This window comes from Tetrao urogallus (genome assembly GCF_951394365.1).
Source record: "Tetrao urogallus genome assembly, chromosome: 27".
Lineage (NCBI taxonomy): Eukaryota > Metazoa > Chordata > Aves > Galliformes > Phasianidae > Tetrao > Tetrao urogallus.
In genome coordinates, this window is record NC_136840.1 from 2,222,227 (window position 1) to 2,248,535 (window position 26,309).

The 26,309-nt window shown below is 42.2% G+C and overlaps 1 protein-coding gene across 2 annotated transcripts; it reads left to right on the plus strand.

Moving 5' to 3' along the window:
* Positions 1 to 22,736, plus strand: NSD3 (nuclear receptor binding SET domain protein 3; the record flags this gene model as incomplete). Of its 2 annotated transcripts, none has more annotated exons than XM_079547407.1 (23): positions 1 to 687; positions 1,224 to 1,292; positions 1,614 to 1,773; positions 2,219 to 2,373; positions 3,030 to 3,533; positions 4,339 to 4,471; positions 7,917 to 8,017; positions 10,417 to 10,462; positions 11,029 to 11,159; positions 11,649 to 11,777; positions 12,156 to 12,282; positions 12,665 to 12,916; positions 13,425 to 13,595; positions 15,635 to 15,784; positions 18,047 to 18,203; positions 18,772 to 18,974; positions 19,429 to 19,541; positions 19,990 to 20,259; positions 20,730 to 20,846; positions 21,073 to 21,214; positions 21,416 to 21,522; positions 21,798 to 22,002; positions 22,495 to 22,736. In XM_079547407.1, the coding sequence occupies 23 exons, from the start codon at positions 1 to 3 to the stop codon at positions 22,734 to 22,736; spliced, it is 4,371 nt and encodes a 1,456-aa protein (XP_079403533.1). The 2 variants fall into 2 exon arrangements, with proteins under 2 accessions (XP_079403533.1, XP_079403534.1); XM_079547408.1 differs by having other exon boundaries at positions 12,665 to 12,862.
* Between the last annotated feature and the right edge of the window lie 3,573 nt (positions 22,737 to 26,309).

A 26,309-nucleotide genomic window follows, 5' to 3' on the forward strand; every position in this document is an offset into this window, starting at 1 on the left:
ATGGATTTCTCTTTCTCTTTCATGCAAGGGATCATGGGAAACACAATTCAGCAACCACCTCAGCTCATTGACTCAGCCAACATCCGCCAGGAGGATGCCTTTGATGCCAGCAGTGACATTGCTGAAGATGGTGGACAGACGCCGTACGAAGCTGCCCTACAGCAAGGCTTTCAGTACCCAACACCCACGGCGGAGGATCTGCCCCCCATTGCTAATGGCTACCCGGCCACCATCAATATGTACGAACCTCAAGCCAAATTCCAGACGTACAGTCAATATCCCAATGGTTCTGCCAATGGTTTTGGTACAGTTAGAAACTTTAGTCCCCCGGAGTATTACCACATGGAAAACTCGAACGCGAGGCCGCATGAAGTTCTGGAAAAGCCTTCCCCTCCACAGCCACCGCCACCCCCACCCCCACCTTCAGTTTCACAGACGGTGATTCCAAAGAAGACTGGCTCACCAGAAATCAAACTAAAAATAACCAAAACTATCCAGAACGGCAGGGAATTGTTTGAGTCCTCTCTTTGTGGGGACCTTTTAAATGAAGTACAAGCGAGTGAGTATGCTAAGGCAAAACATGAAGGGAGGAAAGAGAAAAGGAAAAAAAGTAGCAAGCACGACTCTTCCCGATCGGAAGAGCGCAAGTCGCACAAAATCCCAAAATTAGAACCAGAGGAACAAAATGTAAGTGTGATAATAGCTTCAGCCATCTGTATGCCTGGTATTGTTGGTGGAGTATGCTTCTTCAGCAGTGTTTTTTTCCTCTCTTCTGGGTGTATATGGGATTAGACATAAGTTGGATGATTTTCGTGGTGTGTTTTTAACATGATGTTGGTAATGCAGTCTGTGCAAATAACCAACATGCACTGGGACTTGTCACATTTCTGTGGGTATCCTTCAGCAGTCCTTCCCTGCTTCTCTGAGGCTGCACATGAATTAAGGTGGAATTGGGTTTACTATCTGAACGTTTTTCTATTGCTTGTTACAGCAGAACCTTGTTCTTTGCTGGGGTTGGGAGAGTATTTTCTGGATTGCAATGCTACTTTGAAGTTGGAATAAGGAATCACCACACTTTGTTTTTTGGGCTTGTGGTTGCTTTTCTCCTTGCTATGTATTTTTTCAGTCTGTTTTCATTAATGTGCTTGTTTTGGTTTTACTTTCCCCTTATGCTGTTTGTGTTTGTTTTCCTTTTTTCCTTTTCATTGTTTCCCATTTCCTAGAGACCAAATGAGAGGCTTAGCATGCTGTCTGAAAGGCCAAGAGAAGATGCAGTGTTGGAGGAAGCCCCGGTTAGTACATGTAGTCATTAACACTTTCTGCTTTGTCGCTGCTTTTCTACCAATTACGTCATGGGTTCTTTAGTTTGTCAGATAAATGAGCCACCATTTCCTTGAAATGCTTCTTACTTTTGTGTCAGAGTCTCTCTTTTGCCATATTTGTCTTATTTTCTCCTAAAAGCAGCGTTCTTAACTTATGGAGGAGACATTTTTGATTTTTGTTGTGGTTTTAGGATCATTGGTGTGGTTTTTTTCCCCACTGTTCTGTGTCTTGTTTGATCAGTGACTGTTGTGTGTAAATCTGAGCTGTTAAGCTTGTCTTGTTCTCTCTAGGTGCAGCAGTTCTTGCCTTCTCTTCCAACACAAGTCAGCCATGACATCAAGTTTCAGGTTGGCGATCTGGTTTGGTCCAAAGTGGGAACATACCCATGGTGGCCTTGCATGGTTTCATGTGATCCACAGCTTGATGTGCATACCAAAATCAATACAAGAGGTAAGGGAGGAAGGTCACTGCCAGAATACATCAGGTGTCTCTGGTTGTTTCTGCACTAAAAAAATAATCTCATCTTTTCAATTTCCTCTGTGGGATGGAGTCTGCTGGTGCGTGTGCTAAACAGGACTATTACTGTCATGATAAAAGTAGGGCTTTTAAAATTACCTCCACAAAATGAGCCTATGCAAACTAGGTGTGAGCACTTTCCTGAAGTCAGTGTGTTTATGAGAAGACATCTGGTAAGTCTGAGAACATCCAGTGTGGGCAGGGTGCGTTGATCTTCCCATCCTGAACTACTCTGAGTCCGGGCCTGTCTTATTTCTGAACTTTCTAAACTAACCTTGGTATTTCCAACTGCAGCAATTGAGCGGTGTGGAGGAGGAAAGTGTAAACTAAACCAAAAGAGGCATTCATAAAACTGCTTACTAGAACTTTTCAATTTCAGGTGCCCGTGAATACCATGTTCAGTTTTTTAGCAACCAGCCAGAACGGGCGTGGGTGCACGAGAAGCGAGTTCGGGAGTACAAAGGACACAAACAATACGAGCAGTTATTGGCAGAGGCTGCTAAGCAAGCCAGCAACCATTCTGAGAAACAGAAGGTATGATGAACACTGGTTGTGGAGAGGGGTATCTGTGAAAGTGAAACTCGTGGGGGCAGTTCTGAAACAGTGGTGCTTTATTGTGTGAAGGCTTGGCTGCATTTCGCTGGCAAAAGCGTTACTCGTGGAGGTAACTGAAATGTTACCATGTTACCTTTTCCACTGAGGAGCTTGATAGCTTAACTTTGTTCCTGGTGACAGCTGTCATCCTGGGCGAGGAGATGACTTTGCATCTTAGTGACAATATTAAATAGAAGTAGAATCTGTGTGCTCGCTTTTAGCTGCTTTTCTGTGTAGACGCAGAACTTAAGTCAGTATTTATGCTAATCAAAATACTGTTGTGGAAGGAGAAGGATTTGTATGGAAAAATACGGAGGATGTAAAATGTAGATAAATTAGGTTTAATCTCATAGCAGGATCGTGGACTTTGAATGCTGTCTGTTCTTGTCTTTCCTGAGTTCATGGTTCAGGGCAGACGCTTTCAGTGCTGATGGTCATTCAATCCAACCACTGCTCATATTCCGAGCACGGGGTTCGCTGTCTACCTTTCAAACTGTATCCTGTACATGGAAAGCAAACTTGTATCTGTTGCCTTAGAGATGTAAGGACCCTCAGGATGCTTCATTGTAATTAGCAGCTTGTCTTTGTTCCTTAAGATTCGCAAACCAAGGCCGCAAAGAGAGCGTGCTCAGTGGGATATTGGTATTGCCCACGCTGAGAAAGCGTTGAAAATGACTCGGGAAGAAAGGATAGAACAATACACCTTCATTTATATAGACAAAGAGCCAGAGGAGGTTTTGTCAAAAGCCAAAAAGGCCGCTGCTTCTAAATCAGAGACCAAGAAGAACCGGCGTCCAAAGCCAGCATTGAACACCCAGCCAGAGCATGGCAGTGTGATAACAGGATCACCTTCCAGTGCAGAGCTGCGAAGGCAGAGCCAACGGAGGCAGTCGAGTGCGGAAGAGGAGGAGCCACCACCTGTGAAAATTGCATGGAAAACAGCTGCAGCTAGAAAATCCTTACCAGCCTCGATAACCATGCACAACTTGGATCTTCAGAAATGTAACATGTCTCCGGTTGTTAAAATTGAACAGGTTTTTGCTCTTCAAAATGCTGCAGGGGATGGCAAACTCATCGATCAGTTTGTTTATTCCACTAAGGTATGTACTTTGTGTAGTGACTCCTTTTCTCTTAAGTTATTCCAAGTTTATCTTGTTGTGGAGCTTAAACCAGCACTCACCATACTTTCACAGTGCACGTTTCTTTGGTTGGAGGGATTAAATCTAACACAAGGCAGGAAGCTCCAACAGTCTTCTGTTGTATTCAACTTTTAATTTCAGTGCATCCCAAAGCCTCTGGCAGTGACTGTATTGACTGCTGGCCAAGAAGCTCCCTGCAGATGGTCACATACTTGCTGATGAGATGTTCAAAATACTGAAGCTGTTAAATTCTAGTTGAAATAACAGAGCAATTCTCTGAAAACCTTAAAAACCAGGTTATTTGGGGAAAACAGATGAACTTACAGAAGTGTTAATAAAGTATTGAAAAACTAATGATTACGTTTTGCATAACAGACTTCTAAAATCAGTTCTGCCTCCTAGCTTCCTTCAGGTGCACAGCAGCTTCTCGCAGTCAGTGTAAGGAAAAGGTTTAGGACTATTTCTCTGCCTCCTTCTTCTGCCTCTCTACCTGGAGAGTATTTATTTCATCCTAAGCATTATAGAGAAGGTAATGTTTAGAAAAGTTGCTGGATTTTTTTTTTTTCCTTGTATGTAAGGGGAGATGGAGAGGGATGGAAAGTTTTGCGAAGAAGCAGTTCAGTAGTATAGATCACTTATATGTGTTGCGTTGAAGGGTTTCTGTTCTGACTGAAGATAGATTAATGTGCCTGGAAGCCATAATACATGGAAGTAGGCTGACAAAATCTTTTTGTGTCGTGTTGTTGGTTTGTTTTTTTTTCCTAAGGGAGTTGGTAACAAAGCAGAAATAAGCGTCAAAGGACAAGAGAAGCTTAATTCTTCAGCCAGCCAGAGAAATGAAAAAGCAACGTGCAATGTGCAGAACGCATCCTCTCCTGAAACAACTTCTGGGTCAGCAGGTAGGCGAAGTGCAGGGGCTTTGAATTTTAACAGTCTGGCATTTAAATTCACACGTGAAAACTGGCATTTTCTTGTTAGATAAAAACGATTTTGAACGTCTTTCCATTTACGTTGTAGCTCTCCCAAACGTAATACACGAGGAGCCCAGATGTTTGAGGAGCACAGGATGTCTTTCTGATGCACTTGAGCTGCTTAAGCCTCTGAACTTGCAGCACTTGCAGCTTGCAGTATCCAAGTCCAATTATTAGAAGGCCAGATGCCTTGTGGGGAGCAGATGGCAAGTTGTTTTAGAAGACAGGACAGCATAGTAGGCATGTGTTAGAGTATTGTAATGGCTTTTGGCACTGCATGTAAAATATGACAGTGGAGATCAAAAGAAGACAATCTGGAGGTGACGTAATTCAGTAAGGAGTGGTTTTGAAATGTGGGTGCTTTACCAGATTTTGTTGATGAATTTCATTATGACCTTTGTAGAGGACAGTGTTGTTTTTTTTCCCAGCTGCTTCAGCTCACTCCATCAGCAGCATGATGCAATGCTTGGTTCTGAAGGTGTTTTAGGGGCCCCATCATAAAATGATGATATTTTTGAAGCACTCTCTGAGGAAAACCATTGGAGCAAATAATGGAACTTGAGACTGAAAAGGGAGAGCCTGGAACTGGAACAAATAGCCTGGAAGCTATTTGAAGCCTAATTTGTAGCACAGTAATAGAGAAGAGCAAGAGGAAAACCGGATTGAGTGCTTCCTAGATTTGGAACAGAAAACCAATGTGTGTTTTGTGTGTGTTTTGATTCTGAGAAATAGCTAATGGGAATTTGTCCAAACGGTTTTATCTTCTCCCCACCAGCAGGAATTTCATTCAGCAGTGTGTTCCCTCAGCATCATCAAAAGGAGACAAATATCCCCTGGAGAGCAAATGCAAGTTCCTGAAAAGATGTAGTTCAGATCTTCCTAAACCAAGAGATTCTCAGGTTCCTCCAGTCCCTGTAGTGTCTTCTGTTTTTCATCTATTCTGTACAGTCCATTAGCTATTGCTTCTTTGCTGGTGTGCTGGTGGTAATAGCCTTGGTACAGCCTCAAGTGGTTTTACATTAGAGGTGTAGAAGTAAATTTTAGGTTGCAGAAGAGCACGTTGAGTTGCTGTCGTAGCAGGATGAGCAAAACCAGAAAAACACACTAAAAATAGTGATGGACTCATTACAGTTAAAACACACAAAAAGGAACCCAAGCACAAAACCTGCTGGGAAAGTCTTGTGAAGTTTCTTGGTGTCACTTCTGCTTTAACTGTTTGTATTTTCTCCCTTTCTGGACATAAATGAGACTCCAGGTCAAACGCCTCAGTGGTCAGCATAGGTGGAAACAGTTTCCTCTGCATACTTACTGCAGTTTCTGTACTTCCTTAGCCTTTAGGTAAGCTCATTTAATAGATGCTATGTTCTGGGCTGTGTAAGGCTTCACAGTGCAGGCTGAGCAGACCAGATGTTCTGGTGCAAGTGGGGTTTCCCAGTGCAAGAGGGGCTTCCTCTGCTGGTCTTGGCAGTGGTTCTTTTTGCCAATTTTAGTTGCTGTGGTTGCTTCAGCTTTTTGAAACAGTTGTTAGTTTGATTGCTTTATAGCTGGAGATCTCTGGAGATAGGTGATCTCTGTTTTGTTTTCCTTGGAACTAAAAGCTTCACCTTCACAATGGCTCTTCAGAGGCAGGGGTTGGTGAGAATTCTGAGCCTCTCATTTTTTCACTTCCATAGGTTTTTTGGAGATGCAAAAAACTCCACCTGATAACACCTGTTACAGTGTTAAAGTGGGCTTTCCTTCAGTACACACTGAAGTATAGGTCACTTTCAAAGTCCAGACAGTTGTTGGTCCCCTCTCATGGAACATAACTGCAAAGTCCTTCTTTCAAATTTAAGGTCACTGGAGTTTCAGGATGCCTTTATATGAAATATTGGACAGAATGACTCTGGGAATCCTTAATAACAACCTGCAGATAGATATACAGAATTCTGTAGTGCTGGGAGAATAATTTTGTGACCTGCAAACTGCTAATAAGAGAGCTGTGAGAATTCATAATGCCTCTGGTTTCCACGTACAGCTGGAACAGGGTTGACCCAACCTTGTCAGGGTGAGGTAAAGTGCTGGTCTGAAACCTGTCCTGAAACTCTCAAAGATCACAGTACACACGCAGATGGGATGGGAGCATTGTGGAGGTGATGTGCTGCATCCTCGGGGAGCAGGGACAGGAAAAAAGTGCCTGTTACTTTGATTGATAGTGAGTTTAATATTGGCTGAAGGCAATAACTTGAGAGTTTTTCTCTGATACAGGGCTTGCATCTTAATTCTGTTTTCATGGTGAGGCAGCACGGGGAGGAAAGGCATGATGGATTGAATCAACTTTCTGGTCACAGTTTCCCAAACTGACTTTTAGCTGCTTCAAAGAATTTCAGCTGAACGCAGAGGTGACAAAAGATGACCTCTGGCTTCAGTGTTGAGATCCAGAATAGTTGTGTGCTTATCAGTGGATGTCTGTCATTGCAGCCAGAAGTTACACTGCTGCTTCTGTAGGTAAAACACCCAAACTGAAAACCGAGAATAATGCTTCATAAAAGCTGTGAGATGTCAAACTTCAGCTCTCTGTTAAAACAGCTCCAAGTGTCAAAACCAAACCCAAACTGTACGTGGTATCAGATGCTGTGTAGGTGTTTCACCATATGACCTTTTTGGAGATAGTGTAGCATAGAGGGATCTTCTGAATTCACCTACCCTAGTTGTTAAAAAAAAGTAATTCATACTTTCTTTTGAAATATCATAATCTCTGCCCTCTGCTTTCCTGTAGTAATAGTTCTAGAAAGTTCAGTTTTTTGCTTTCATTCATCGCAATAATGCGTTGTGATCGCTGCTTCTGTGCTTTCTGTTGAGCATTTAGATTTCATTTCTATTGCACATGCAGTAGAGAGGTTCTTGCTTTACTGTTCTGTGGAGTCCTGGGTGAAGGCTCACAGCCCTGTGGGGCACACAGCTGTCTGTGGGAATGAAAACTTGGAACCTGATTTTTGAGTCTTCGGTTTCTGTTTTCGGTTTTAGTTGAAGAAGCTGATTGTGGATGCCTGCCATAAATACCAAATATGGACTATTTGGTTAAAAATTAACCAGGGCAAAGACTGAGAGGTGTGTTTTGAAAATCCATTTGCTTGACCTGGATGCCAGCTTATTTTTGTAATTATTGTTATTCCAATGCTTCTTTCCGTCTATGGAATCAGAACATGCTATCTGCAGGCCACAGCACCGGTTGGCAAATAGCTTGGCACTGACTTTAAAAATAAAGCATTCAAAAGAGGACAAGGTCTTGGCTTCGTTAATTCAGCTGCTGATTTGGTGCTGGAGGTGTTGCTGAAGGACAGCAGTACAAGCAGTACAATGGTGTAACAGAAACCTTTTCTTCCTCCTTCAGGTTCTGTAGAAAAGAAGCAACAGAGAAGATCGATTCGAACCCGCTCAGAGTCTGAGAAATCCACCGAAGTTGTGCCAAAGAAGAAGATCAAAAAGGAGCAGGTTGGCTTCCTCCATGTAGAGAGTTAAAATATATTGTATTCATAAATGTTGTGGCTTATATTGGTGCCTTTTTATTTTTCTCCATTTTTTTTCCCCATCGGGTTTCGTTTTGGACTATCCTTCATGAAATCCCCTTGTCAATACCATTGCTGTGACTCTGCTACTGGCATCTTCACAGTATCAGTCAGGCTATGGAAAATGGGAACTCAATGATGCAAGACTCCTAACGAACCTGCCATGTTTTCTTTGAGATTTCTGTTATGAGCAAAATGATTTTGTTTCAGTAATTTCTCTTTGATGGAATTACCACCAGGTTCCTTTTGCTCTTGATTTAGCTGCTGGTTTGTATTGAGGTTTTGTTTTTCAGATGAAGTTAGACTGATTAATCTGACCACTTTTGAAAATGGACTCTGGGAATGATTTAATAGTCAGACTTCGATGTTGGCAGACATCAGCAAAACAGTTCTTCTGGGATATACTTTTTTCCCCCCTTAACTAGATCTAACATGTACAGGGCATTCCTTTAATCTGGATGTGAGACAGACAAATGTTGTTGCTTTAAAACAAACAAACAAAAATTCCGCGTGAAAATGAATAGGAAAGTTCAGTGAATGGACATAATGTTTAAAAACTGAATACTTTTTAACAAGTTTGTCAAAGTTGTTGGTTCTTTTCCTTACGTGGTCGATTTTCACTCTCCGTTTTCCTCTTGAAACCAGAGAATTTTATGTGAAATGTTTCATAGGATAGTTTTCTCCAATGAGGAGTTCTTAAAAGGGGTGATTGGGCTACAGATTTTATATGGGAAGGGGAACGTTTGGGGTTTTTAGCTCTTTTTATTCTAATTTATTCTTTGCCCTTTACACTTTGTTTTGCACTTCATTCACTCAGAGGTTGAAGGCAGACCAGACCCAGTTGCTTTTTTTTCCATGTTTTTCTTTTGATGCCACAGCATTTCCATCTGTGCTCAGCAGAAGAGTGTTCTAACTCTGGAAAACTGCAGAAAGAAACTTGAAAGCAACAGAGATGTTGGGTGTGAGGCACCCAATGTTCCTTTCAGCCTCTTGTCTGGGGGTGTTGCAGCCTCCGTGTTTTCAGATGTTATTTCACGTTGATAAGTGTTTCTTAATTTAACAAAGGTTTAAGAACCAACAATATGAATTTCATGGATCCCAGTTAGCTTTGCTTGTTTCTATTACCTAGCTAACTAAGACTATGAACATTAAAGTGCTTTTCTCAGGAAAAGTGTGTGACTAAAAATTAAACACAGATGCACTGTAATGCGCCTAACCTTGAATGTATTAAGTTATATTAAAAAGAAAAAAAATTACTTCTTACAATTATGCAACAATATTTGTTACCCAAAGTCAAGTTTTCTTGCAACTGATTCCCAAATTAGTCTGCAACAACTTGGTATAAAGTTATAACTGGAACGAGTACAATTAATGGGAAAAACAAAATGTTAATGCTACTGTTACAGTGACTAGTGGAGAAATAAAAGTGATTGTTTAGATTTTATATTTGTATTATGAAATGTATCCTATACAAATCCTTCTATTGTATGTTTTTACCTATTGTACAACAAAATAAAATATTTTTTAAAAAAATTATAGAATAATCCTTAAATATTTACTAAATGTGTTTCTACATGCATATGTAACCACATTGTAAAGAAGTAACTTGTAACCCTTAACCTTAAAACCAGGACGTAAGGCAACGACTTTCCTCTCTAATTATTATCCCCTCACCAAATTCTCGTGTTACATGTACATTGGCAGAGCAGATTCTACTGATAGAGGATCCAGAGCCTGAAGTACTTTTGCAAGACTGTAAACTTGTCTGCTTAGGTGTGTACTGGCATTGAGTTTCCAGCTGTATAGAGCTCTGCAATGCTCTGTGCCTTGTCCGTGCCCCCATCCCCGTGGCCTTGCAGCACTCTATACAGGGAAGGTCTGTGTTCCCAGGAGCCTGGAGTGCATGCTTGGTGGATGTGCCTTAAAAGGCAATACCTTAAGTGTCTCACTAACCCGAGTGTCATGCCTGTGAAGGTGAACTTGTGCTTACACAGGTGTGGGGTTGTACAAAGCAGTCAGGGTTGGCTGCCACACTGAGCCCTGCTTCTGCCTGCTGGACACGGCTGAAGTTTTCTGTCGTCTTCATGCAGAAAGGGAGTGACTGGAAAGGACCTCGGTAGTGAACAAGTGGCTGCCTTGTCTTCTGGTACTCAGCGTAGGCAGCTAGGATTAAATCCAGCAGGACAAGAAGGCTCGCACTGAGGAGGGGATGGCAGACTGCGCATGAGTTCAGAGATGCTAATCGCTTAAACTTTAATGTTTTCTTTTTAATACTAGGGGAAAAAATTCCTTTGTTTTTAACTGTGGATTTTCCTATTCAAACAGGTTGAAATGGTTCCACTGGCAGCAGTGAAGACAGGCCTGCAGAAAGGTGAGTCGCACGCTTAAACTTTCTTAAACTGAAAATTCCTGGCTCTTCATCACCCTTTGGCAGTGCTTCTCATCCTGTGTGAGCTGCAGAGGTCTTGAAGCTTTCTAGTGATGAACGTGGCTTGGTTTGGTCGATTGGTTTGTTTGGCTTTGCATTGCTAGTTGGAAGGGTAGTTATGTTGTTCACGTGCTGTAAGCATTTAGTATGATTATGAGATGATGCTTTTGCTTAGCCCTATTTTAAAGATGAATGATGAAGAGATAATCTCATTAGGGATTATCTTCTGTTACACGCAACTTAGTAGCTTCCTCTGCTATGTCATCGTATTCAGAAGATTGTCACAGGACTTCCTAAAGTGATCTCCAGTTAATTAGGTTAACAGTTAAAAAGTTAATTAGGTCTTTACAGAGGATTAAACCAGTATCAAAGTTGCAAGCTGAGACTTAAAAAATAGCAAATAGAGTCCATTTTCAGGTTGTCTCATTTTCATTTTCCTTTACTGATTTTAAGGAAGAAAGAAAATGAAGGAGCATACATTAAGACTAATTTTAGCATGTTGTGTTAAGGTGCCAGCGAGATTTCAGATTCTTGTAAACCTTTAAAGAAGAGGAGTCGAGCCTCAACTGATGTAGAACTGACGAGCTCAGCTTACAGAGATGCTTCTGACTCTGATTCAAGAGGACTCAATGATTTACAGGTAAAGGCATATTGTTTCTCACAGATTCAGTCTCTCTTCAGTTGCCTGTTGCTAAATATGAGTACTGTATTTCCTTCAAGTTTGGCCTTTTATTGTCTGAGAAGTGAAGTGCAAGCTTTTTAAAACTGCCTTTTATTTCTAACCCTGCACATTACATCATCCAGCAGAACAAATTGGTCACTGACTCATTTTGCTCTTTGAAAAGTTGTTGGATTCCCTGGGGGTTTTGGGACGCCAGTATGAAACAAAGAGGTTTCTGGCAAGAGTGAAATAGACAATTTTTTTTGCTTGTCCAGGTAAAAGATACATCAAAAAGGCAGCATTTCTTGTGTCATTGCAGTGAAGTCCAACAACTTTTCAAAGATGTTTGAACCCCTTGATGTGCTGAATAACCTTTTAATCAGTGGTGATGTAAATAGTGTTTTGCACGGTGTGATTTGTCCTTTGAAAGTGTCTTGTTTGAGTGCCTTGGACTTTCCCTCTTTGTAGGGTAGTTTTGGAAAGCGTTCCGACAGCCCATCAGCTGCTGTCGATGCTGATGCTTCTGATGTGCAGTCAGTGGACTCCAGCTTATCCAGGAGAGGAACTGGAACAAATAAAAAAGACACTGTTTGTCAGGTAAACGATGGCACTGTAAAAAGAACTGTAAAGATGTTTTGGCTGTTCCTGTTAGTTTGAGGTGATAGACTTAAAAGCAATCCAGTATGATTTGTTATCTTAGAATATTAAGGCTTTTAGGACTCTGTGATCTGAAAATAGCTCCTAGGAGAGCTTGTGGATTAGGAATATTAAGGAGAAGCTCGTCTTTCTATTTAAGTATGAGAGAACTGGGACTCCAGGTGGATCCTGCATAGAACTTCTTCTATTTTGGAGAGATTCACACTGTTACAGGAGAAAGCTGCTGTAAATTCTTGGATTGTTTTCAGCCCATAGATTTCATCAAGTCTGCTGTGGGATGTAAGGCAATTCTCCTGACTTATTGTAACTCTGTTTAAGATCTGTGAGAGCTCTGGTGAGTCACTGGTGTCCTGTGAGGGCGAGTGCTGCAGCACCTTTCACATGGAGTGTCTGGGCCTGAAGGCGATGCCGGAGGAGAAGTTCTTCTGCACGGAGTGTAAAAATGGTGAGTGTGTTCCCAGGGCTGAGAAATGGGCAAGGATTTCCTGCTCTGCCACAATATGATCAGAACAAATAAGGTTTCCTTACAGAACCTTAAAATCTTTCAGTTTGGTCTGTTCTGTTACTTTTCTTAACCTCTGATGCCAGATTTTCACTTGGCAAGTAACTGGGAAGAGAAAGGGTGACAAACTGTTGAGAGTCCTCTCAGCATAAAGCAGTTCAGGTTCATAGCAGTTCAGTAGTGCCTGTGAATTGTAGCACCAAACAAACATCTGTGTTGATCAGAGCAGCGAAGTTCTGTTCATTCAGGATGTGTTTTTTAACAGCATCTGTATCCTGAAGTACTGACAGTTACATTTGGGCTTCTTTATTCCTTCTTTTACAAGGAGAACACACGTGCTTTTCTTGCAAGCTCCCTGGCAAAGATGTGAAGCGCTGCTCTGTCAGCACCTGCGGTAAATTCTACCACGAGGCCTGCGTGCGCAAGTTTGCCACAGCTCTGTTTGAGTCACGAGGATTTCGGTGCCCTCAGCATTGCTGCTCTGCCTGCTCCGTGGATAAGGACATCCATAAAGCAAGCAAAGGTGAGAGCAGAGCTGGCTCTGAACGGCAGGAGAAACGTCAGATGCATCACCACGATGAGTCTGACTCCCAGTAACGCAGCGAGGAAGAAGGGCTTCGTTCTTAACGAGGTCTTTGAATCTGTTGTGGGTGGGAAAGCAGCTAGCAGCCTGAGACCGTTGGTGTGAGCAAGCCTGGATCTGCAATGCTGACGTTGGCTTCTGTTGCTGAGTTTAGTGTAAGCTGAGGGTTAGTGCACGAGGCTGAGGAGTTTGCTTTTTCCTAAAGACAGCTGGGAGTGACTGCTAGAACAATTCAGGGGAACAAAGAATCCTTTTAGAAATGAACTAAAATAACTAAGCAAAAAAGCCAACTCTAGAATGTTTAAACCATGTGTTTTTTTTCCCCAACAGGGTTCTGAAGTGAAAGCTAACTTTTGTGAAACTTTTTCCAAGATGTAAATGTCTGTAATCTAGCACAACGCGTGGAATAAAAGTCAGTCCTGCCTCTGTCTGTGCTGCCTTGTACCAAATCTTGACTCCAGGGTGACATGGTGCATTTTGTTTTTGCATTTATATTAAACAGGTCGCATGGTGAGATGTTTCAGATGTCCCATTGCCTATCACTCAGGAGATGGCTGTATTGCTGCAGGAAGCTTATTTGTGTCATCCCACATTCTCATCTGTAGTAACCATTCCAAAAGGAATCACTCCTCATCAGCTGTAAATGTAGGCTTTTGTTTCGTTTGTGCAAGAGGTGAGCACAACTGTTTTTTCCTCCCTCTGTTTTATAGTTCTTCTGTTGTCACTTGTGCAGTTTAATGATAAAAGCGATGGGAAAGAAACATCTCTTAGGGCTGTGAGGGGTTTTAATGCTTTCTGTGATTTTTGGTGTAGTCAGCAGTTCATGTTAAGCTTCTACATGCTATTTTGGTCCCTCACTCAGAAGGCATGCTTCTGTTGCCAGTAGAAAAGAATAGATGCTGAGCCCCCAGTTCTAGTCATTGCAAGCTGAGAATGAACACTTATTATTCACTGTCTGTTAAGCAGAAGGGGGATTCTTTCACCACTCACAAATAGAAACAAGTGTTTAAGGCTGGGAGTGAGGATTTACTCATGAGCTAGAAAAAGAATCATTTCAAATTCAAACTACCATCATGTTTGAGAACTTTGAAAAGAAAGCATTTCCAATACCATGTAAACAAGTTCCATGCTAGGATTTTCCATGTGTCCATTTTTTTTTTCCTTTTTTTTCTTTCCTTTTTTTTTTTTTTTTTTTACTTTTCTGGTTCTCCAGTCACTTGAGTCGTTCCAAACAGCAAGCTGATAAGTTACAGCACACCAGTTAACTCAAGTAATGCAAAAACATTGTTTTCTCTGGTGAAAGACTGTGTGAGGCTACAAGAGCAAACTCACTGGATGGGTTGGATTGAGTTCTGTCAGTCATATGTGGTCAGCATAGGGACACAAGGTAAGGACAGCATCTGTGAGAGAACTGCTCAGAAGGAAATGGGGAGCTGAACAAGCTAGAAATACTTAGGCATCTGTGTGAGAAGAGTTACTTAATTAGTTTTAGCTGATGTTAGAAGGAGATTTTCTGTGTTTAGATGCAAAACAGGAGTGAGGTGGGGGAAAAAGCATCATTAAAACTTATTCATCATGAGTTACTTAAAGAAAACATTTAAGTCTTCTTATTCACCTTCCTGAAATATCCTTCATTGAAGCACTTCATAGTTCATGTAACTGCATGTGTGTAGGTCATCCTTGCTTCAGGAGCTGTTCTGAGGACGTGCTTTGCAGGCAGGCAGGCACCATTCTGCTCTCACCAGTTTTTTAGGTACCACAATTCCAACACTTCTTTTCAGCTCCGTGCCCCTCTCTCAGGGCAATGAGTTGGTGGCTGTCTTGGTAGCTCATCCTCCATGCTTCTTTGGATCTCAGCTGTGACACTTCCCAGAATTATTGGTTGAATGCTTCTCACCGGTACCTCTGGCTTTCTGACCTGCGCTGCCTGACTTGGAGCAGTGTGGGGAAACTCTTCTTGGTGAAGAAAGACAGAAAAAAAGCATGCAGGCATCATCTGAAACAAAGGCATTTAGCAGAACAGGGTGCTACTCCTAAAGGTCTGATTTGGCAGCTGTGGGGAGGCTGTTAGTGCAATTCTTACCTAAACGCAATGAGTGTAGGGCAGAATTTCCATCCATTCTTTCTCCTCTGCTGCTTGCAGAATCGCTGAGCCCTCCTTGTTACTTTTTTAATTCTAAACCAATTATAAAGGCAGAATGCTTCCATAGGTAAGATCTTGGCTTTCTAGGATGTGGGATGGTGAATTCTGCAGCTGTGGGGCCGCGTGGAGGATTTGTGTTCTTCCAGCCTGTAGCCCCAGCTGCTGGTATTGCCTTAGAAGCAATGGCTGCCATCACCCAGCTCTTCACATGAGCTTGCTTTTGCTCATTTGGGAGGGTGGTTTGCACAGGATGACACTGGGTTGACACTTTTCTTGTGCTTTCCTGTAGATGCACAAATGTAAAAGCACTATTGAAGTTCCAGTTAGGAGAAGCTTATCCGCTGTAGGTTTTTCCAGTTACAACTGAATTTAGTCTCTCTGACCCGTGACCTCCTTCTTAGTGAAGAAACTTTGTCAGACTTTTCTTTTATCTTTATCTATCATTTTATCTTTTTTTCATTCACTCGTGTATGCATTATAGGTGTTTCATTTGCTTTATTTTATTTTCTCCTTTACGGAATCATGGGTAGTTTCATTGCAACTCATCTCTTTCTGTTTGTTTCGTATAGGGCTGGTAGTGCAGGATCATTCAGACCCCCTGTTCAGTTCATATGCCTATAAATCCCACTACCTACTGAATGAATCAAATCGTGCTGAGTTGATGAAATTACCTATGATTCCTCCTCCTTCGTCAGCTTCCAAAAAGAAATGTGAGAAAGGTAACCAAAATAGTTTCTTTCTCTTTTAATTTACTTTTGCTTTTTCTATTATTTCTCTATCTTTAAATCAAAACAAGATATGTCTGCTTGTCAAGCATCACTTACTGCTTTTCAGTAAATTTCACTCATTGATTATTGTGAGCGTGTTCATGTCGTTGGCAATTTTTTATTATTATTATTATTAAAGGGCTTAAAATAATTGCTGTCACTAAATTCTCTTTGGAAGAGGCTAAATCATTTTGTATCTGGCCTAGATTACTCCACTGTCAGGAAGCTGTTCACACAGCTGTAGGAAGAAGAGGCAAACAGAGCTTGGTACCATTGCAGTTCAGTGCTTACCTCGATGGTGTACAGAACAACAGCTTCTTAAATTGGTTTTATGTACAGAAGAAGAGGGGAAATCTCTGTCAGATCTTGTAGGTAGGCTAAGCCAAGCCCAAGGGAATGGAGGATTTTTCAGGTGGAACATCGCTGGGTGCTGTTGCCATTCCAGAGGAGATGCAGAGGGAAGGTGGTGAGGTCGTGCTGTGTGTGTGTGTGTGTTGCAGTCCTCGGGCTGTTCCTCTCCTGCTGCTGCTCCTGGCACTGCTGCTGTGCTGGGCAGGAGTGGCAGGAGGGGCTGCACCTCCAGCAGAGGGGTTTTGTCCTGTGGAGAAAACTGCAGGGTTTATTGCCAGGAGAGAGAGCTCATTTCATGCTGGCGTGGGTGCAGTGCTGGAGTGTCTCAGAACAACGTATGGGGAGATGCACGTTGTCTCTATGAAATACTCAGATGTTATATTTTATTCCCCACAGAAATGGTGCCCAATTAACCATTCTAAAGTTAGGTTATTATCAGTGTTGCTAGACTGATGGCTTTCAGTAGTTTCTGTAAGTCCTGAAAACAAAAATTATTTTGAGCCCTCTGCTTAGCTTGAGCAATACCTTACTAATGCATCCTGAGAGCAATTTTATTTCTTGCTTAGCATTGAAAGATTTGTTTGATTTTGCTTGATTTTTTTGCATCTCCTGGCATTTTACCGTGTTGGATGATGCTGTGGTGATTTACACTGGGGCTGTATTTCCTCTGAGATCATATTTGCAAAAATTACTTGAGAAGTTGAAGTGTGACTTTGGGGAAACTCTGGAAAACCCACATGGTTGGAATTTGCTGGCTGTAGCAGAGGAAATACAGTATTGGTCGTGTGATTCATTTGTTTAAGGAATGCTTATTGCAACATTCAACAATCAATTAACGTAATGACAATTTGGAAAGTCTATAGGTGGACAAGATTTTCTGGTACGTGTTCTGGTGCTTCTTTTTCCATACTGTGACAGAAAATTCCTTCAAAAGATCTTAAGTATCTCCCAGATTTTTGGTCCCTGGGACACAAACATTTGATTTTCTTCCTGCTCTTTAAATGCATATATATATATACACGTGTAATACGTCTGTATATATATTTATATAAAATACTACAATATGTGTGTTTTACTGAGACCCATTGTGTGAGCTGCTCTGGTTGCTGAGGATGGCTTGGAGATGAGCTGTGGCTCTCCAGGTGTAATGCATCTGCCTAAACATTTGTCCAAAGAAATGGAAACTTGTGCAGGTCAGCCACGCTGCACTGAGAGCTCCTTTGCACTCAGAAGGAACCTTTGGGATAAGGACAACATCTGTGGTGCCACTGCATCATGTAACTGAGTTCACGTTCCTCAAAACACTTCATTTTTCCTTTTTCTGATACAAACAGATTGGTAATGAGAGCTCTGTCTATGATGCCATTACTACAGAAAAGCATTGATCGACCTATAGGCTGTGGGAGCGGGTTTTTGTACTGCACACTAACTGATTGCTAAGGGATTCAGTCATAACAATGTTGATTGAAAAAGTATTTCTTAGAATTGGTTTTTTTTGTCACCGTTCAAGTTTTGGCCATCACCAAAGGCATTGAAGTTGATGGCACTGCTTCCATCTCTAGTGCTTCCTTCGAGTTGCTTCTGTTGCCAACTTTGCTCACCTTGAATAAGCATTTGCTTTGTAGCAGATGGCTGATGCAATTAAGAGCCACAATTTGCACATTGCAGAAGTGCAGAAATGCTCTGCAGCTTGTATTTTAATCCAGCATTGTAAGTTTGACTTGATCCCTTTCTTTTGGCATATTTTCGCTGTGAGGCAAGCAAAGGTTGAGAATATATGACTAAAAATTGATATCAGTTGCTGTGCACAAGAGGAGGCAAATCCTTACTTCTATAAACCAGACAGGGTTTCTTTGTTTAAAGGTGGAAAACTGTTGTGCTGTGAATCCTGCCCAGCTTCCTTTCACCCTGAGTGTCTCAACATAGACATGCCTGAAGGATGTTGGAATTGCAATGACTGTAAAGCTGGCAAGAAGCTACGTTACAAGCAGATTGTTTGGGTCAAGCTTGGAAATTACAGGCATGTTGACCATTTTGTTCTTCTCTTGTTGTTTTGTTTTAATGTCCTGTACGATCACAGGAGGGTGACTCAAAGTAGCTGAGTCTTGGAAAGCAAGAACTTGAAATATAATGATCGATTTATTTCATTTCAGGCATCAGTGTTTCTCTTCAAATTGAGTTCTCCTGCTTTTCCAGGCACTGAAGGATACTGAATTTTACTGGCATTGGTTCTGTAAAATGCAATAGCAATATAGAAAACCAGGGACTGCCTTCAGAGCCCTGATGTCTTAGCTTGTGTTTGTTCTTTGTCACCTGCAAGAACAAAAGCATTTGTAGGTGGTCTTAAAAATCCATTCTTACGTCATCTTCTCACAAGACTTTTCCAGAATTTAGAGCAAGAGCTTTAATAACAAAGGGCTTCTGCTGTTTTGTGTGGCAAAAGTAGCCTTGGTTCTGTAAGGGAGGAGTTAATTTAATTGAAGGGAAAGAAGTGGCTGCTTTTATTTTTTGATGTAAGGGCGAAGCAAGCTTGGAGGCTTAGGCTGCTGTTGCCAGAACTTACATGCATCTTTTCTTTGTGCTTCCAGGTGGTGGCCAGCAGAGATCTGCAATCCCAGGTCTGTGCCTCTCAACATACAGGGCCTCAAACATGATATCGGGGACTTCCCAGTATTTTTCTTTGGTTCACATGACTACTATTGGGTACACCAGGGCAGAGTTTTCCCTTATGTTGAAGGAGATAAAAGCTTTGCTGAGGGGCAAACTAGTATTAACAAGACCTTCAAGAAAGGTAAAATCAAACAAAGTTTATAGTGGTTTATGACAAAAATTCCACGTGTTTGTGTCTCCATCACCACTTAACCTGCATGGGAGTATTATGTGACTGGTGTTCTGTGTTCACACATAAAGCTGCAGACATTGTAGATCCCTTAACTGCAGATAAAAATTATTGTAACTGCCTGCTCATTGTGTATTGTTGTGGGCAGGTTCACTTCTTCCACAGTCTGGACAACGTGAAGGTGGTGTTTGGGCTCAGCTGCATGGGATCATTGTTCAATATCTCAGTTTCTGCTGAAAAGTATCTGATAAAGCTAGATCCACGATGTACTGCAATAACTCATCTTTAACTTTCTGGATTTTTTTTGTGTATGCATTTCTGTTCTTAGCTTAAAGAGAAAGTATATGTTTGATTAACAGCAGCTGGTGTTAATTGCTTCCTATTTTGAACTCCTTCCCTTGAACAGCACTTGAAGAAGCAGCAAAGCGTTTCCAGGAGCTGAAAGCACAAAGAGAAAGCAAAGAAGCATTAGAAATTGAAAGAAATTCAAGGAAACCTCCACCATATAAACACATTAAAGTGAGTTGGCTGCTTTTTTCTGTTTATGAGTAAGCTAATTGCATGCTTGCAACAATTTCAGCTTAAGGAGATGCACAAGAATCATTTTGCTGCTCTTTCCTAGAATCTTTTGTTCTCTCATGGTACCAAAAACCATTCTTTTAGCAGAGTAGCAGTCCACGTTAACAGATGAAGGTCAGCTCGACCTAAGGCAGAGCTTTGCTGCTTGCAAGCTGCTCTCATCCCTCTTAGTTTCCTGCTGGCTGTTACAACCTTTCTTTTACCACTCAGCCTATTTAAGAACTGTGGAATCTGATTCTTGCCAGCAGTTTGGGACATGTCAGGCTCCATATTTTTCATATGAAGTTCTTAATTTTAGCGTAAAGAAATCCTGTACTTGAAAAAGTTGTTCAGAATCTTTGTGCTCATTGTCCTCAGCTTTTCTTCTTTTTGTCCCTCTGTTCTGCAGTCCAACAAGGTAATAGGGAAGGTTCAGATTCAGGTGGCTGATCTGTCAGAAATCCCCCGCTGTAACTGCAAGCCATCTGATGAGAACCCGTGTGGTCTGGAGTCCGAGTGTCTGAACAGGATGCTGCAGTATGAGTGCCACCCCCAGGTGTGCCCAGCAGGAGAGAGGTGTCAGAACCAGTGCTTCACCAAGAGGCTTTACCCTGATGCTGAAATCATCAAAACCGATCGACGTGGATGGGGTCTCAGGACAAAAAGGAACATTAAAAAGGTAGAATGAAAGTGAACAAAAGCCATCAGTGTGGTTTTACAGTAGGTGAGAGCGCTGCAACTTGAGGAAACGCGGACAAAAGTTTCACTGCTCCCAAGTGAAATATTTTAAGTGTTTCAAAGACACTTGTGTGGGTGCAGCACTGATGGTGAAACCCGTTCAGCTGTTCTGACAGAGTTGTCATAAACTTGATATTTGCTCCCAGAACAAAAGCGAGTTTCAGGTGTCTGAATTCAGGTTCCATGGGGGGAGGGGATGAGGTCGCTGTCTCTTGTTTCTAGGAGGAAAAAACCCCTGTGTTTTCTCAGTGACTGCTGGGCAAAAGGGAGACCTCGGCCTGGAGAAGTAGTCTGAATGCTGATTTCTTTCTGTAAATAACACCAATGAAGATGATGAAGTCGTAGAGTTTTGGCACAATAAATCACCTTACATGTGGTTTTATTTTTGTTTTTTTTTTTTTGACTTTTCAGGGTGAATTTGTGAATGAATACGTTGGGGAGCTCATTGATGAAGAAGAGTGCAGACTGCGAATCAAACGTGCCCATGAAAACAGTGTAACCAATTTTTATATGTTAACAGTTACGAAGGTGAATACTATGATTTCATTCAGTATAAGCTGTTTATGCTTGGAACTATTTCAATTTCATAAGCCCTTTTCTGTAGGAGTGACTCTGGAAAACTTCCCTGTTCTTACTAATTGGAACTAGAATCTTTTTTCCCCTTCTTACTATGTAGTTGCTTGTCAGCAGGAGACTTTTTCTGTTGTGAGTACCAGACATAATCTGTGCTGTTTCTCTGCCTTTTCATTTGAAGGATCGGATCATAGATGCTGGTCCAAAGGGGAATTATTCTCGCTTTATGAACCATAGTTGTAATCCAAACTGTGAAACACAGAAATGGACAGTGAATGGTGACATCAGAGTTGGGCTGTTTGCTCTCTGTGACATTCCTGCAGGTAAGAGGATGGCTCTGTTGTGTGTATGCACTGCTGTTAAAATCCAAAGCTTCTGACTTTTGCCCAGTTTTCTTTGTGGAAACTGCTTAATCCAAGTGACATCTATCGGAACTTGGTCACTTGTTGAGGTAGAAATGTTACTGATGCAAACCTGCTTTCCTCAGAGTCAGTGTGGACGAATTGTTCTTCTTTACATTTTAGGAATGGAGTTAACATTTAATTATAACTTGGATTGCCTTGGGAATGGCAGGACTGAGTGTCACTGTGGAGCAGAAAACTGCAGTGGTTTCCTAGGAGTGCGTCCAAAGGTATGTGGGTGAAAACTGGATCTGTTTTCCTCCCTTGAAAGTCTCTAGAGGTTTTAGTTATGAACTGTAGTACAGCCATTTCCAAGCTAAAGTTAATTTACTAATTGGTTACTTCAGATTCATGTGGATGTGCACTCCTGACTTCTGTAGCTTAAAAGCTTTTTTGAGCAAATTTAATGTGAGCCTAATTAATGCAAATAACAGCCAAAGGTGATTAAATTTATTTTCATGGGAGGGATTTATAAAGTGACTGCTGTTATCTTGGTAATTGCTAGACAGCATTTGCAACAGCAAACGAAGAGAAGGTGAAGAATGCAAAATTAAAGCAGAAGAAGAGGAAAATAAAAACAGAACAGAAGCAGATGCACGAAGACAACTGTTTCCAGTGTGGAGATGGGGGAGAACTTGTCATGTGTGATAAAAAGGACTGTCCCAAAGCTTACCACCTCCTATGCCTTAACCTGACTCAACCACCTTTTGGTAAGAGCATTCCTGTCACTTGCTTTTCCTTCCTGCAGTAAGGCAGTGTTGGAGCTGAATTGTGGCAGCTGTTTACATGAAGCATAGCTGGTGTTGCAGTGATGTCTGGCTTTAGAAGTCTATCAGGTGGCAATGTGCCCTGTAACAGGAACCCGTGGAGAGAGGAAGCATTTTAATGTTATTTAACTTGATGCTTCTGTTCCTTGGATCAATTTTCCTTTTCTTTTAGTTGAAGTACAGCCATCGTCTTGATATGCCAAGGTCACCACCCACAAATCATGTGGTAGATCATGTGTTATGTGCCTTTCTGTTGCAAGCATAGAAGCTTTCCTCAAAATTAGCTTGTTTGCTGAAGGAAGAAGTAAAGAGTGTCTTAACACCAAGAGCAACTCGAATTCAGGTTTTCAGTGTTTTCTTTTCAGTGTTTTCCTTTGTTTCTCATTGAAGCTCAGCCTCCTGTCTCTCTCTTCTCCCTTCCCCTTCTATCTTCAGGAAAGTGGGAATGTCCGTGGCATCAGTGTGACATCTGTAGCAATCCTGCAGTTTCGTTCTGTGAGTTCTGCCCTCATTCGTTCTGTAAGGATCACGAGAAAGGAGCCCTGGTGGCATCGGCACTGGACGGCCGTCTCTGCTGCTCCACACATGACCCCAAATCTCCCGTGGCACCCGAGTACTGGAACAAGATAAAATGCAAATTGGAACCTCAGAATCCCGTAGAAGAAGCAAAGGAGTGAATTTTTGTTTAAAAACAAACAAAAAAAAACAACAAGGGAGGGAAGAAGAGGAGGGGCAAATAGGAGATGAACTTGAAGAGACTGCTATGCCACATTCAGTCTGTATGATCGGCGCTGTCTTGTGTGAACTGGGAGTGGGACCACTTACCAAGCAGAAGCAGGCAGTGGTGTTTGTTTTTTATTGTTTGGTCTTTTACCCTTGAATGTGCTACAAGCAGCTCTTTCTGTTGGGAAACAAACGTCTCGGCCTTCTAAAGCAAACAGTAGACCTTCTGACAGTGCAAAGAATATTCTGTTTAAAGATGTTCAAGTGTAGAAAACAAAGCATAGCAACATATTTATTTATTTAATTTTTCAAGGATGTTGAAGATCTGGTTTGGATCAGTCAGCGTGTCTTTAAAAACAAACAAAAAACAGCAAAGCCAACGTAACTCCTACGTCTAGTTTACAAAAAGAACAAAACCCTCCCTGCGCTGTGTAACATTCAGGTATCGTGAAGACAAAAGTGGGTTTCAGACCAGGTGACTGAAATGCCTCCATTCCGTACTTAATTTTTAAAGGCAGGTTGTATATCATGTTTAACTTGTGAATATTGCTGTAAAGCTTTTCCTGTGAGAAATAATGTGTATGGCTCTTTGGGAGTGCTTGTAACACAAGTGCTGATGTCTTAAGAAGGAAGGAAGTAGTTGCTTGCTTGGAGAGCTGTAATTGGTGGTGTTTGCAGACAGGTGGAAATTCAGAAGGAGCTGAATTGCACACTGGTCATTTCTTTACTAGGAGAACCTTCCTAGTTAGGAGAGCTCCTGGCCTTGGTCGCACTGCAGCACACAGAACTGAGGTCAGCATGCTGCCCTGGGAGCAACTGCCTCTGACTGCTTTTGGTGGAGGATTGTTCTGTGTGTGGATTTGTCACCTGCCAAGTTCTGCACTTGTTTGATGGCAATTATGTTATTGTGGATCTTTATTGCTTTCTTCTCAGACTCCCATTGGCTCCAGAGGAGATTCGAGTGCTTAAGGAATCCAACCCATCTTCATGTTTCTTTTGATTTGAACGTTCATGTTGTTAGTGAAAAAGATTTTCTGACTTTATAACGTTCACTGTTAACAGAGCTAAGAAAAGCATGTTAGTCCCCTACAGCACTTCATCCATAACAGAGTGTTTGCTGTGCCAGGTAACGGGATTCACAGCAGCCACCCTCAGCCTGGTGGGTTGTTTGTGTTCTGTATTTCCTTTGTTAATCTGCAGGGGAGCAGGCTGCTTCAGTGAGGTTCCTGAGTTGGCTTAGGTAGGCTCCTGCTCCAGATTTTCTTCTGCAAACCTATCCTATCCTGCAATCCTCAAGCAAGGAGCTTAGAGGGATTAGTTTCTCCAGGCTGAAGTTGGTCTTTGAATCTCCTCCCCTAGCCTGCAACCTTTCCAAGCGCTGCAGTCAGCGTTGCTTTGGCTGTGTGCAGGTGCTGGCTTTTTGCTAATGGCTCTTGGAGGTAGCCCTGAACAAAAGGAATTAATTTGAAGTGTTGCTGGCATCTGGCTAAATCGAGCCTTTGAATTAATTCTCAAGAACCCTGTCTCTGGGAAACTGCTGACATAAACCTGCAGGAACGTGGTGACTTCTCAGCCTGAGAAAACAGGCCAGGAAGACACACGTGGGATTGTGGAGCTTCTGCTTCTGGCTGCTGTCCTTCTCATTCTCAAACTTATGGATGGGAAGGGAAAAAAAAAACCAAAAGCTTGTGCACTTGTGAAGTTACAAAATACACTACAGTCCCTCAAAGCAGCCGTGGTGCCCAGCAGCTGATCTGTCAGTGCTCCTCTGAGCCTTCCTGCAGCCTGGGGTGTTTGGGGGCGCAGCAGCGCCAGTGCTGCTGGGCTCAGCTGGTGGGAATATAAAGCACTTCTCGTGGTCCATGCTACAGTGAATGTCTGAAACACTAATCTTGCTTGAAATATTTTTTACGAAAATATTTACGGAAAGAATTTTATTTTTCTGAGCGTTTTGTGTGATAAATGTCTCTTTTTAAGCTCTTACTGGGGGTGTTTCACCTCCTCAGTGATTCCAAACGCAGCCGTTGCTGCGGTGTCTGTAAGGCTTGATGTGTTTACTTTATTTTTATTTATTAGTCTTGGTAGTGTTGAAATGATTTTTCTCTTGGGAAGTCAGAGCATTCCAATGATTACAGATGTGCTGTAGTGTGAGTGCACCTCGCTCTGTGTCCGTGCTGAGGTGTGCTGATGCCAGAAGCCTTCGCAGCTGTTGGAGATGGCAGTGAGCAGAACACAGCTGGTGAGCATCAACTGCCACGTGCAACCTGTTGCTGTGATGTTCTGCTATGCTGCTTAGCACGGAATGTGAAGGTTTGCAAAAGGCTTTAAAAACTTCTGAAATGCTGTGAATTGGGGCCTGCTGCTACTCCTGTGCCATGCCACTTGATTCCGGGTTAACTTTTTTTCTCAAACTTCTTACAGGTGCTCCTTTTTTTCCACCAAAAGAAAAAGTAATAATGATAGCCAGCAGCTGGGCTTGGACTCAAAAGGGAAAGCAGGAAATTGGTTTGTAAGCTTGCGCAGCTCATGAACAAAAATCAGAACTGGATGTCACACTACTGGAGAGAAGGTGAATCTAAAATCTTAGAGGGTGATATGAGGAAGGATTCAGAATAGCTTGATAGTTGTGCTGAGTTTGTTCTGTATGCCAAATGCAGAGCTTTAAAACACACCTTTTCAACCACATCTTGGTCAATGGAGGAGAAAGAGTGCAATTGCTTTGTACGAGGGGGGAAAAAGATGTGACAGATCTGTGTTGTGATTAAGTGGCATCAGCTGCTGGATTCCATCTGTGTGGTCTCAGGAGTGAGGGGAGCAGTGCTGGGCAGCAAAGGCCTGGAGGAAATCCCCAGAGCTGCTCCATTGAGCTGTGCAACCTCCTGTCCCTTAGCTGGGACGTGCAATCCTGCTTCTCCCTTACTTTTGTCTGATTTTTTTGGAGGGAGTTGCTGTGCTTCAGGTGCACAGCCGACCCCGGATCTCTCTGTAGTGTGCAGCATCTGAGCTGCTCTGCTAAGTTAGCAGGACTTTGGTGTTTACTGGCCTCTGTGCTCTGCAGTACGCACGCACGGACGTTCTGCAGATCACGACCAAATGGTGCAATGGTCAATTACTGCAGTTTCCTGCACACGTGACACAAGCATTAATTATTGTAGCTTTCAGAATTCATCAGACTTGTCCTGTCAATGGACTGTAAGGATCAAAGGCATTATTTGCAGCTCAGGAAGGATGGCATGATGTTGATTTGTATGGGCAAATTCCCTTCTCTGGTCACCACCACAGTCTGAGAGAGTTACAATGGGGCTGGAATGTAGAATTTTGGCCTTTCTTCTAAAACCTTGTTATCTTTGTTTCAGGATAGAACGAGAGACACAATTACTAGATGTAATTAACAATGAGCATAGAATCTGTATATATGGAGACTTTACAGAACTATGGGGTGGGTGGGGAGGAGGGCGGGAGGGGACGTCCAGCGCTGGTACGAAGTGGTCACTTTAACATGAAACCTCTGCCTCATTGAATTCAGG